Source organism: Podarcis tiliguerta, assembly GCF_965153285.1.
Source record: "Podarcis tiliguerta genome assembly, chromosome: 3".
Lineage (NCBI taxonomy): Eukaryota > Metazoa > Chordata > Lepidosauria > Squamata > Lacertidae > Podarcis > Podarcis tiliguerta.
The window spans coordinates 88,788,246-88,798,009 of record NC_139536.1 but is presented as its reverse complement, the minus strand read 5'-3'; the positions used below and the strand labels follow the sequence as shown (position 1 = coordinate 88,798,009).

General features: G+C 49.4%; 1 protein-coding gene across 1 annotated transcript; it reads left to right on the top strand.

Annotated features, from left to right (window-relative positions):
• Positions 1-1,277: 1,277 nt before the first annotated feature.
• LRATD1 (LRAT domain containing 1) lies at positions 1,278-6,118 on the top strand. Its single transcript, XM_083431800.1, has 2 exons — positions 1,278-1,499; positions 2,189-6,118. Exon 2 carries the CDS (start codon positions 2,226-2,228, stop codon positions 3,123-3,125), a length of 900 nt encoding a protein of 299 aa, XP_083287926.1. The 5' UTR covers positions 1,278-1,499; positions 2,189-2,225; the 3' UTR covers positions 3,126-6,118.
• Positions 6,119-9,764: the final 3,646 nt, after the last annotated feature.

Genomic DNA, 9,764 nt, shown 5'->3' with positions numbered 1-9,764 from the left:
AGAAATACGGTGGTGAGCAAGCAGAGACAAACAAGCAGGGAAGTGACGGTTAAGGACAGCGGAGGCTGGATGTGAGCAGATGCAACTTTGGTTCAGGTGAGGACTGAAAGTTCAGGCCAAAGGATCAGCAGAAGTGACAAGGCTTCCTCCACAGCTCAGCATTACCTACTCTGACTGGCAGTGACTCTGTAGGTTTCAGATAGGACTATTCCCCATCTCTGGAGATTCCATGGAGGGAACCTGGAGCTTTCAGCAAACAAAGAATGGGCATCTCCTCTAAGCTATGGCTGCCCAAGAAGACTCTCCGCAGAAGCGAATGAGGAAGCCAGCATGTGCTAGGGCTCAGTGCCGCTGTTCCCTTCCTCAGAGATCTTTCCCCACAGTAACTGAGCAAATATATGTCAACCCTGCCACATTCAATGGGGCAAAACTGTGATCCCCAGTCTCCATTGCTTATCCTCAGAAAACTGTGGATACAACACAATCACCAGAAGTAAAGTGCAATGGGTACACCAACAGAATTCTGCAATGGCATGAGATGTACCAGGGTTATAACCCGTATTGTCCGGTTCTCACATTCTTATGATGAACTGGCACCAGGATGCTGTCTCTGCAGCAATTGGGGTTTACAACCCCCTAACCTCTGACACACTTTCTAGGAAGCCCCCAACAGCTTTTCTCAGGGGGCAACAAACGTCCTACTTCCTCCCAACGATGCATTCATTTAAATTTAATGTACACATTTTGGCAAACGCACATAGGGAATTAGCTTTCCCTTTGCTGATTTAACAGCTGGTTGAGGGTTTGGATTTTTGTGTCATAGAAAACGATCCTCCATTCCCCAAATCTAAGCATCGATGATAAAGAGGCAGGAAAATCACAACGGCTGATAACCGAGCGTCTGCAAGTCGTGACATCGCGCAGATCCATTATTTAGTAGGATACCGCGTAGGGGCGAGGGGGCGAGGGGGCGGGGCGGAGGATGGGGCTTCCCTTCTCAGCACAAGCGGCTCGCCACACGCCGCTGCCACCACTAGGCCCGCCAGCCCCTCACCTCCCTAGCCGGGCGCGCAAAGATCCAGGCGGGCAGCCGGGGGCTTCGCTGCTGCTGCTGCTGCAGAAGGCGAGCAGACGGCGGGCGTCTGGCATCCCACCCTTGCCGCGTGGATGATTGACACTCCGGAGGATGGCTCGACTTTTCCACGCGCGGAGCCTAGCAGCCAATGAGCACGGCCAAGGGCGGGCCTTGGTATCCGGAGCAGCTGCTACTTTAGACTCGCCGGTGCTGCCGAAGGGAGACCAGAGCCGAGAAGGACCGGGCAGGGGAAAGGGCGCAGGAGGGAGAGCGGGCGCGCATGCCAGTCGGGACCCTTGGACGGCGGGTGCCCAGGAGGAGGAAGACCTGGCGCGACTCCTCGTCGTCCGCAGCGGCAGCCCCCATGGCGACCAGAGGACTTTAAAGGAGTTCGGGGGCTTTGGCAGGATCTGGGCGATTCCGGGTACGCAGAGGGCGAGCACCGCAGACGGACGGATTTCTTTTTTCTTTTTTTTTCCTCCCCAGCATCCGCCCCGTCGGGGCTAAGCTGCTTGGAAGGTCACGGCCGAGGCATAGCTTGGGGTCAAGGGGGAAAAGGGCAGCTCCACTGCCTCTCCCGCTCCGGAGCTCCACATTGTTGCAACTGGAAGCGAGGAGGCTGCCAAGCTCCCTCGGAGGAGTGAAGCGAGAGGCGGGGAAAGGAGCGCCGGAGACAAAGGGGAAGCAACTCTCCGAGCCCTGCACTCTCCGCCTGGCTGTTCCTTCTGCGATCGCTGTCCCGAGCAGCGCTGCCTTTGCGCACCGCCGCGGGGATCCGTAGGATCGAGCGCGCGGCTGGAGGCTGCGGGGTAGCCCAGGCAGCGGGGTAGCTGCTGCGAGCCACCTCGGGGGCCCCGGGAGCGGCTCGTGCGCGCTCCGAGCGGCCTGCAGCGGCTGAAGCAGGCAGGCGGGTGGGTGTGTTAGGGAAAAGAGAAGCGAGAGAAAGGGAGCGGCGTCTCTCCTCGAGGAAGCAGAGGCGCGGAGGAGAAGCGACCTCGCCTGATCCCTTTCGGCGTGCGCGCCTGTGGTTTTGCTGCGCGGGCTGATTGCGCGGACTCTTCTTTCTCACTCCTTTCTTTCCCTCTCTCCCTCTTTCCCTCCCCTCTCGCTCAGATCCGGCGATTCTTGCTCTCGCCTCGCCCTGTCATTGATGGGAAATCAACTGGATCGCATCACGCACCTGAATTACAGCGAGCTGCCGACCGGGGACCCCTCTGGCATCGAGAAGGACGAGCTGCGCGTCGGGGTGGCTTACTTCTTCTCGGATGAGGAAGAGGACCTGGACGAGCGAGGAGGGCAGCCGGACAAGTACAGCGTGAAAGGCTCCAGCAGCCCCGTCCAAGAGACCCCCACCCACCACCATCATCCCCACCACCACCACCATCACCACCACCACCCTCCGCAGCTGGTGCTGAGCGAGACCCAGTTCTCCGCCTTCCGCGGCCAGGAATGCATCTTCTCCAAGGTGAGCGGAGACCCCCAGGCTGGGGATTTGAGCGTCTACCCGGTGGCGGCCCTGCCTGCCTTGTGCAAGCCGGGCGACCTGCTGGAGCTGCTGTACCTGGGGCCGTCCGACCACCCTCCTCCTCCGCCACACTGGGCAGTCTATGTGGGCAGCGGGCAGATCATCCACTTGCACCAGGGCCAGATTCGCCAGGACAGCTTGTACGAGGCGGCCGCTGGCAACGTGGGCCGGGTGGTGAGTAGCTGGTACCGCTACCGCCCCCTGGTGGCGGAGCTGGTGGTGCAGAACGCCTGCGGCCACCTGGGCTTAAAGAGCCACGAGATCTGCTGGACGAACTCGGAGAGCTTCGCCGCCTGGTGCCGCTTCGGCAAACGGGAGTTCAAAGCCGGCGGCGAGCTCCAGCCGCCCTCGGGCTCCCAGCCCCGGGAGCAGCAGTACTATCTCAAGATCCACCTGGCCGACAACCAGGTGCACACGTTGCGCTTCCAGAGCCTCGAGGACCTAATCAGGGAGAAGCGCAGGATCGACGCCAGCGGCAAACTGAGAGTGATCAAAGAGCTGGCCATCGTGGATGGCAAAGAGTGAAAAGGGGGCGCCTGGGTGGGTGGGGATCACAGCAGGGAGAGGCCAGCTCTGGTCCGGCCGGCGTGCCCCACCCGGACTCGTCCCCCCGCCACGTGGGTGGCCGCCCTCTTTCTCTCTCGCTCTCCCCCGCCCCACTTTCCCTTTCCGTTCTATTCCATCGAGGGGAAAAACCATGGCAACATTCCAAGCGAAACCAGCGCCGCTCCTCCGGCTCTCATTGGCCAGTGCTCGGTTCGCCTCCGACTAACACGATCACACTAGTGATATCTATCGAAGACGAGGATGCGGGCGGCGGAAAAGCGGGCGGGGGGGTGGGAGGGAGGAGCGATGCAGTTAGCAAAAGTATGCGGACAAAGTCACTCCTGGCTATCGATGTCGATCATAGCTCCCAGCGTGCTTAATAAAATTTCAAATTGATTTTTCTCCCCCTTTTTTAAAAAAAGGGTTCATGACTTTAATCCATAAGAAGAGTGGCTGAGATTTTATATATATATACTTATTTTATTATTGATAAGCAAATTCTGGAGTCCTTGGTTATCTTAGCTGATTTCTTAGGGTTTGATGGTTGACTCAAGGTGTGTGTGGTTTTTTCCTCCAAGGTGATTTAACAGCAGTTCTGGGCATGGTGCGTTTACTCAGGAGTAAACCCCCATTGAGCTCACTGGGATTTGCTCTGAAGTGTGCATAGTCTCATTGAACACAGTGGGACTTACTTCTGAGTAAGCATATGCAAATATGCACTGTATGGCTGTCATCCTATGCTCAAATCATCTGTGACTAAGCCCGGGTTCAAACTCAGTGGGACTTTCTATTTAACCTTTGTTCAACCCTCTTTAACACCATCAACCACCCTATAGTTACTGGTGTTTTGCTTTTAAAAGGGGGTGGGGTGTAATTCTACCCTTCCTTTCCTGCTTTTAGTACATGCTCATGGGTGAAGTAGAGATTCTAATTTGTGTTAATGACTGTGAGAGTACAGAGCCAAGTGGTGGTATTTACTCCAGTTTAATTAGTATGATCTTCAAGGGTGTCATTCTGTGTCGGATTATTGGACCAAGCAGGGAAGGAGCGAGGGTTGAGTTTCATGCTGAACGCTGTAGTTCTTCCTTGGTGGCCAGCCATACAACCAGTGCTACAATTACAGGGAAGGAAGAGGAGCAGAGAGAAACCAGCTCAATGTCTTTACCTTTTTAGGATCCACCCCATTCCACTTACTGGTTTGAAGAGGCTGTGGGAGAATGCTCTAATGAAGAATGAGGCTATTATTGTTTCTTTATTGCCCACAAGGAGCTCAAAGTGTGAGCGATTCTCTCCCTCCTCCATTAACCTCCACAATAACTCATGAGATTGGTTAGGCTGAGAGACAGTGCCTGGCCCAAGGTCATCTAGTGAGTGGGAATTTGAACCCTGTTCTCCCAGATCCTAGTCCAATGCTCTGACCAGTGCACCACACTGGCTCTCAATGGTCTACCTTCAGGGATGGAGACAAGGTGCATCAGAATACCAGATGCTGGTAATTGTAAGTTGAGAGTCCACTACTGTGGTCATATCCTGCATGTTGACATCTCATATGCTTCTGCCTGGCCATTGTAAGAACAGGTTTCTGGATTAGATGAGCTTTTGGCTCAATCCAGTGGGGCCATTTTTATGTTCTGAAACTACAGGTGGCCTTCAGGGAGTCTAAAGGGTTTTTATAATGAGGCCCTTGCATGCCTTCCCCCTCTCCAACAGAGATAGCCAATGTCATGCTTTCCAGATGTGGTTAGGTTAGAACTCTTAGCAAACCTGACCACTGGTTGTGGCTGATGGGAGCCCAGCAACTACAGGATGGAAAGAGCCTGCAGGTAATCTAGTTTTAACCATCACCCACAGTTTCAATAGAAGCAAGGTTCACAGTGCAATCCTAGACATGCCTACTAGAAGGAAGCCCCAATGGGACTTGCTTCTAGGTAAGTGTGCATAGGATTTGAGCCTTGGATTGGTACCCAAAAAGAAAGAGCCCATAATCAAGTGAGAAATGAAATAAAGCGGCATAGATTTGGGCAAAGGAACAAAGTTTCCACAGATGTTTAGAGTACACACTGTAGGGTGTTTGTGTGTGGCTTTTTAAAATAATGATGTACCCAGGGCCTTAAACTGCAACTGGTTTTGCGATGACAGGATTCTGCATAAATGTTGATGCCTCCCTCTCATCACTGAAAGTGAGGGTGTTAAAATACTTTTGGCAAGCCTATGTGCCCTTTCCTGCGACTAAGCCCCATTGTGTTCAATGGGGCCACTGAATCAGCATGCATAGGACTGCAATGCACGGTTGCAGTCCCTCTGCACAATTAGTTACCTGTGCGAATAATTCTGCAGATCTGCTTCTGCAGTGTCCCCTGTACACTAATGCTGCCCTCTGCAATACTTAGCACTGACCTTTTTCTGTTGAGTGTCAGGAGTTGGGAGCTGGTGACTTGCCTGCTTTTCTGGAGGCCAGAGCCATTCTCGAAAGAAAAATATGTACTGCAGTACTTGATGCACATTGCTCCAAGTGGGAGAACTTCCACGATTTCTGCTGGTTAGTCCTCTGCCTTCTATGCTTAAGGGGTTTGTGGACCTCTGCAGCTTTGATCTCCTGCATATTACCCAGCCGTTGTACAACTACAGTGCTAGCACTGTGTGTTGCTATATTCTTCTCTGCCTGCACAAGAATACTCTACAGGGAGGCAGAGGGAGGTGAGTACATTTCAGACAATAGCTGTTCATTATTTATAGTTCCACGTTGACAAAGCTGTAAATAGATTGGGGCTGAGTTTGCTCAAAAGTCAAACCCAGTGTATACAAACCTGATTTGGTTACATTTATAAGGCTGGGAAATGTACCCCAACACTAGAGGGAAAGCTTATTCATTTGTTTCCCTGTCAAATCCTTATTATGGTTTGTTTAGCATTACACTCTGGTGCGGACAAGGAAGCCGGGAACATAAAGATAATAAAATATTCTGCAACCCAGTGTCCCATACATTCCAATTGTATTCAGTACCAACCTGCATATTTTGTAGGGATAAAATCTATTGTGGATGATAGTATTTTATTTTATTTTTGAAGATAATAGTAATGCACACACACACTCTCTCTCAAACAGAGCAGAGAAGAGAACATTGAAATTCCTGAATCCAATCACTCCCTCTTTTATGCAATATTGCTTGGGGGTTTTTTGATACTGACAAGCATCCTAGGAAGTCTTATTTCAACACCGTATCATTGGTTGCCCAATGGCTAGCTTTCTGGACTGTTGTTATAGAAGTGAACAGTGGATGTGCTGGGGAGGGGGGAGGTCAGCACTGAGCATCTGTGGGGAGAGGTTACAATTACTCTAATGCCCTCTGCGTAAGTGGTTTTCATATAGTCTAATGAAGTTGTTAAAAGAAAACTAAGAGTGGGAGTTTTTTTAAAGCTTTTGACCTCCGCACATCCCACGGAGTTAAATGGGGCAGAGCTGTTGATTCATACACGCGTGTGGCTTCATAACAGCAACACACAATTGACTTGCATGGGCGAATGAGCCATTGCAGATACGAAAATGTGTCGCTGTTTGAAAAACACAAATGTTTTTCAATTTTGAGTGAGCAGAGATCCACCGGTTACTTAGCCGACATGTGAACTACATTTGGCAACGGAGTACATGAAAGGACTATCAAAGCACTGTGTTTGAGGTGATACTAATATCTTATTTTTGGCAATAGATCTGTATTTTATTTTGGCATTCTTTCTGCGACAGCTCCTCACACATGCAATTGTCACTGGATTCAGCCACCTTCTGCCTGAGTGCACACATGTGAACCAGGCCTTGCTCCCTGATGAGTGTGCAAAAACTTGAAGACGGGAAAACTCCTTATCTCCTGCCCCCATTAATGTGTGACTGTCATCGACTGAGGTTGAGCCAGCTATGTCCTGGGATAACTGTTATGTGCTTAAATAGCTTCAGAAACTGAAGTATTCTGAGAAGTATTTCTGCACGTCACAGAGGATAGACAGATATCTGCTGGAATGCTGTGCTTCTTGCTGTCCTGAATCAAGCAGGATATTAGACTAGATAGCTGGCAAGCTTCACCATCGAACTCTATGACAGCCACTGGGGGACAGCAATGATCTTATGATAAAGATCAGCAGAAGCCTTCCCATTCCATATCATTTTAGGAAGATAGGAAGGTGTCTCTTTTACTGAGCAGGATCCCTGGTCTGTGTATCTCAGTGTTGTCTACTGGGACAGCCACAGCTCCCCAGGTTTTCAGATGGGCATCGCCCTGCTGTACCAGCTGGAGATTGCCATCTGCATCCACAGCAGATGTTCTGAGCTACATCCCTCAGGTGGCCTTGAAACAGAAAGCATGCATGCTGTGAGTTATTGAACTGTTGCAGCTTTGTAGCGGTCTAGTACCTTCCTCCCTCTGAGTAGAAATATCTGTATGGTTGCATGAGGTTGCTGCAGTACCACACACCGGTATATTGAGATGCCTGTTATTTTTCCAATAGGGGTTTGCTGTTTGTTAGGCTGTTTTCCAGCTAAGTTCATAGGGTTTCAGCTTTCAGCCCTAGGAATCTTCTGATGGAGCTTCTAAGTAATTGCTGGAAAGAACGTTTGTGTAAATGTGGCGAGGATCAGAATTGTGTATTGTGCATTTCATGCATGCTGTCTTATGTGGTGATGTGGATCACAGCCTGCTAGCAATTTTGAACAAGTGGGACCTGCATCAACCAAACTCCTCCCCCCTTTTTAATTAAAGTTTTCAAATGTGCATTTCCAGCATCAAATATTCACCATTGTAATAATACATTCACTGACTTTCTTTCTTTCCCCTCCCATGGTTCTTTCAGTTTCCCCATAATCTCTGCTTTTTCTGATAAAACCATTTAGTTTAGTTTCCTCCCTTAAGTGGAACAACTTTTGCTTGCACAACGGGACTTTGCCCCTCTCTTCCTCCTGTGCATTCCCTGTAATGTCTCCAGATCTGTTCCAGATGGCTGGGGGAACCATTGGAACAAATTTATCAAGCTTATGGAAGGAGGAGAAGGGGGTATGTCCCACTACAAAAGACGAAGTCATTCTGCTTGTGCAAGAAGTTACTTGACTCTATGTTGGATGCCACCTGTGATATATTGCGGAATGCTTCTGTTCAAGGTTCCCTTCCTTCCATTACGTTCCCTCTTCTACACAGTTTTATCTCATTGTGTACACAAGTCAATCAGCATTCCATGCCCACTGAGCATGGCTCAGTCCCCATTTTGCAGTTTTTTTGGGGGGCGGTTCCACCCCTGAAGACTTTTCTATGAAAGAGTGTTTGTGCTTCTGCAAACCCAAGTCTGCTCATACCCCTCCTTTTCATGTGTGAATGGTACCATTTTGGCTACATGAACAATGGGACAAGGATAATTAAGATTGCTATATACAAGTAGAACCCTACAAAAAGATATTGATATGGTGGAAAGTTCCAGACTTTTTACCCCCCTCCTCAACAGAATTCATGTCCACTGAGCATGCTCAGTTGTCACTGGCCTTTTTTGTGTGGGGCTAGCCCTTAGTTCTTATTTTTTGAGGGGGGTGGTATGAACACATTGGTCCATCCCAGCTGCATTATAACATTGGATTTCTGTCTTGATTTCTATAGGTGGCTCTGACTTTCATACCTGAGGACATTTTAAAAACTAGCTCAGCACTAGGAAGTAACCCATCCAGACAATTAAGTGGTTCTAATGTTATATATGTGTCTTTTCTTCCGTCTTTCTGTCTCAGCCACTCCATTCCACAACCACTCACCTTTATCAATCAATCAGCATTTCATGCCCATTTAGTCTTCATTGGGTTTATCCCATAAATAATTTTTTACCTCAACAAAAACATGGGGTTGCCCCATGTCTGCTGCTTGCCACCTCCCTCTTCTGTGTGGGTGGCACAGATTTGGCAACTTTGGTTTCAGCGTGCTAAGTCTTGAACTGCAGATAGAAGGAATATTGGGTGCCCATTGCATATTGTACTGTTTAAATGCAGAGAAGGGAACACTTTTGTAGGATGGCATGCTTGACCTGCTTTGTGGTCATTTTGGGGTTATAGAACATAATTATTGCTTACATAGAGCCGTGCATTCGTGAGAGTTCCCCTGAAAGTCACTCATCACATGGTGAAAAATACAATGGAAAATGTGCCACAAGTATGCCAAGCATCCCTTTGGCTCCTGTCTTTGTCATGGAACAGATTTGCAGGATGATTCCCACAACTGACTTATTTGATCCTGTGGCATATGGCTAGAATGAGACTATGACTTAAAGCACAGGACTTCCCTCAAGGAATCCTGGGAGTTGGTAAGGGAGCTCGGAACTGTAGTTTGGTGAGTTCCCATGATTCTTGGGGGGAAGTCATATGTTTTAAATGTATGGTATGGAAGCAGCCTGCAGTTCTATCCCCACTTACTTAGGAGTTTGTGCTATTGTACCCAACATTGCTTACTTTTTGAAAACACGTGAGAAGGGAGGCTTGTCCACAATTTTGCTTGTCCCATCACTTTCCCCTGGAAAAAGCTGAATAGGAAACTACTCTTTACTGCTGAATCAGAGAAAACAGCAGAAAGGTTTTCTGTGGTTTGATGCTTGCTCTGATTCT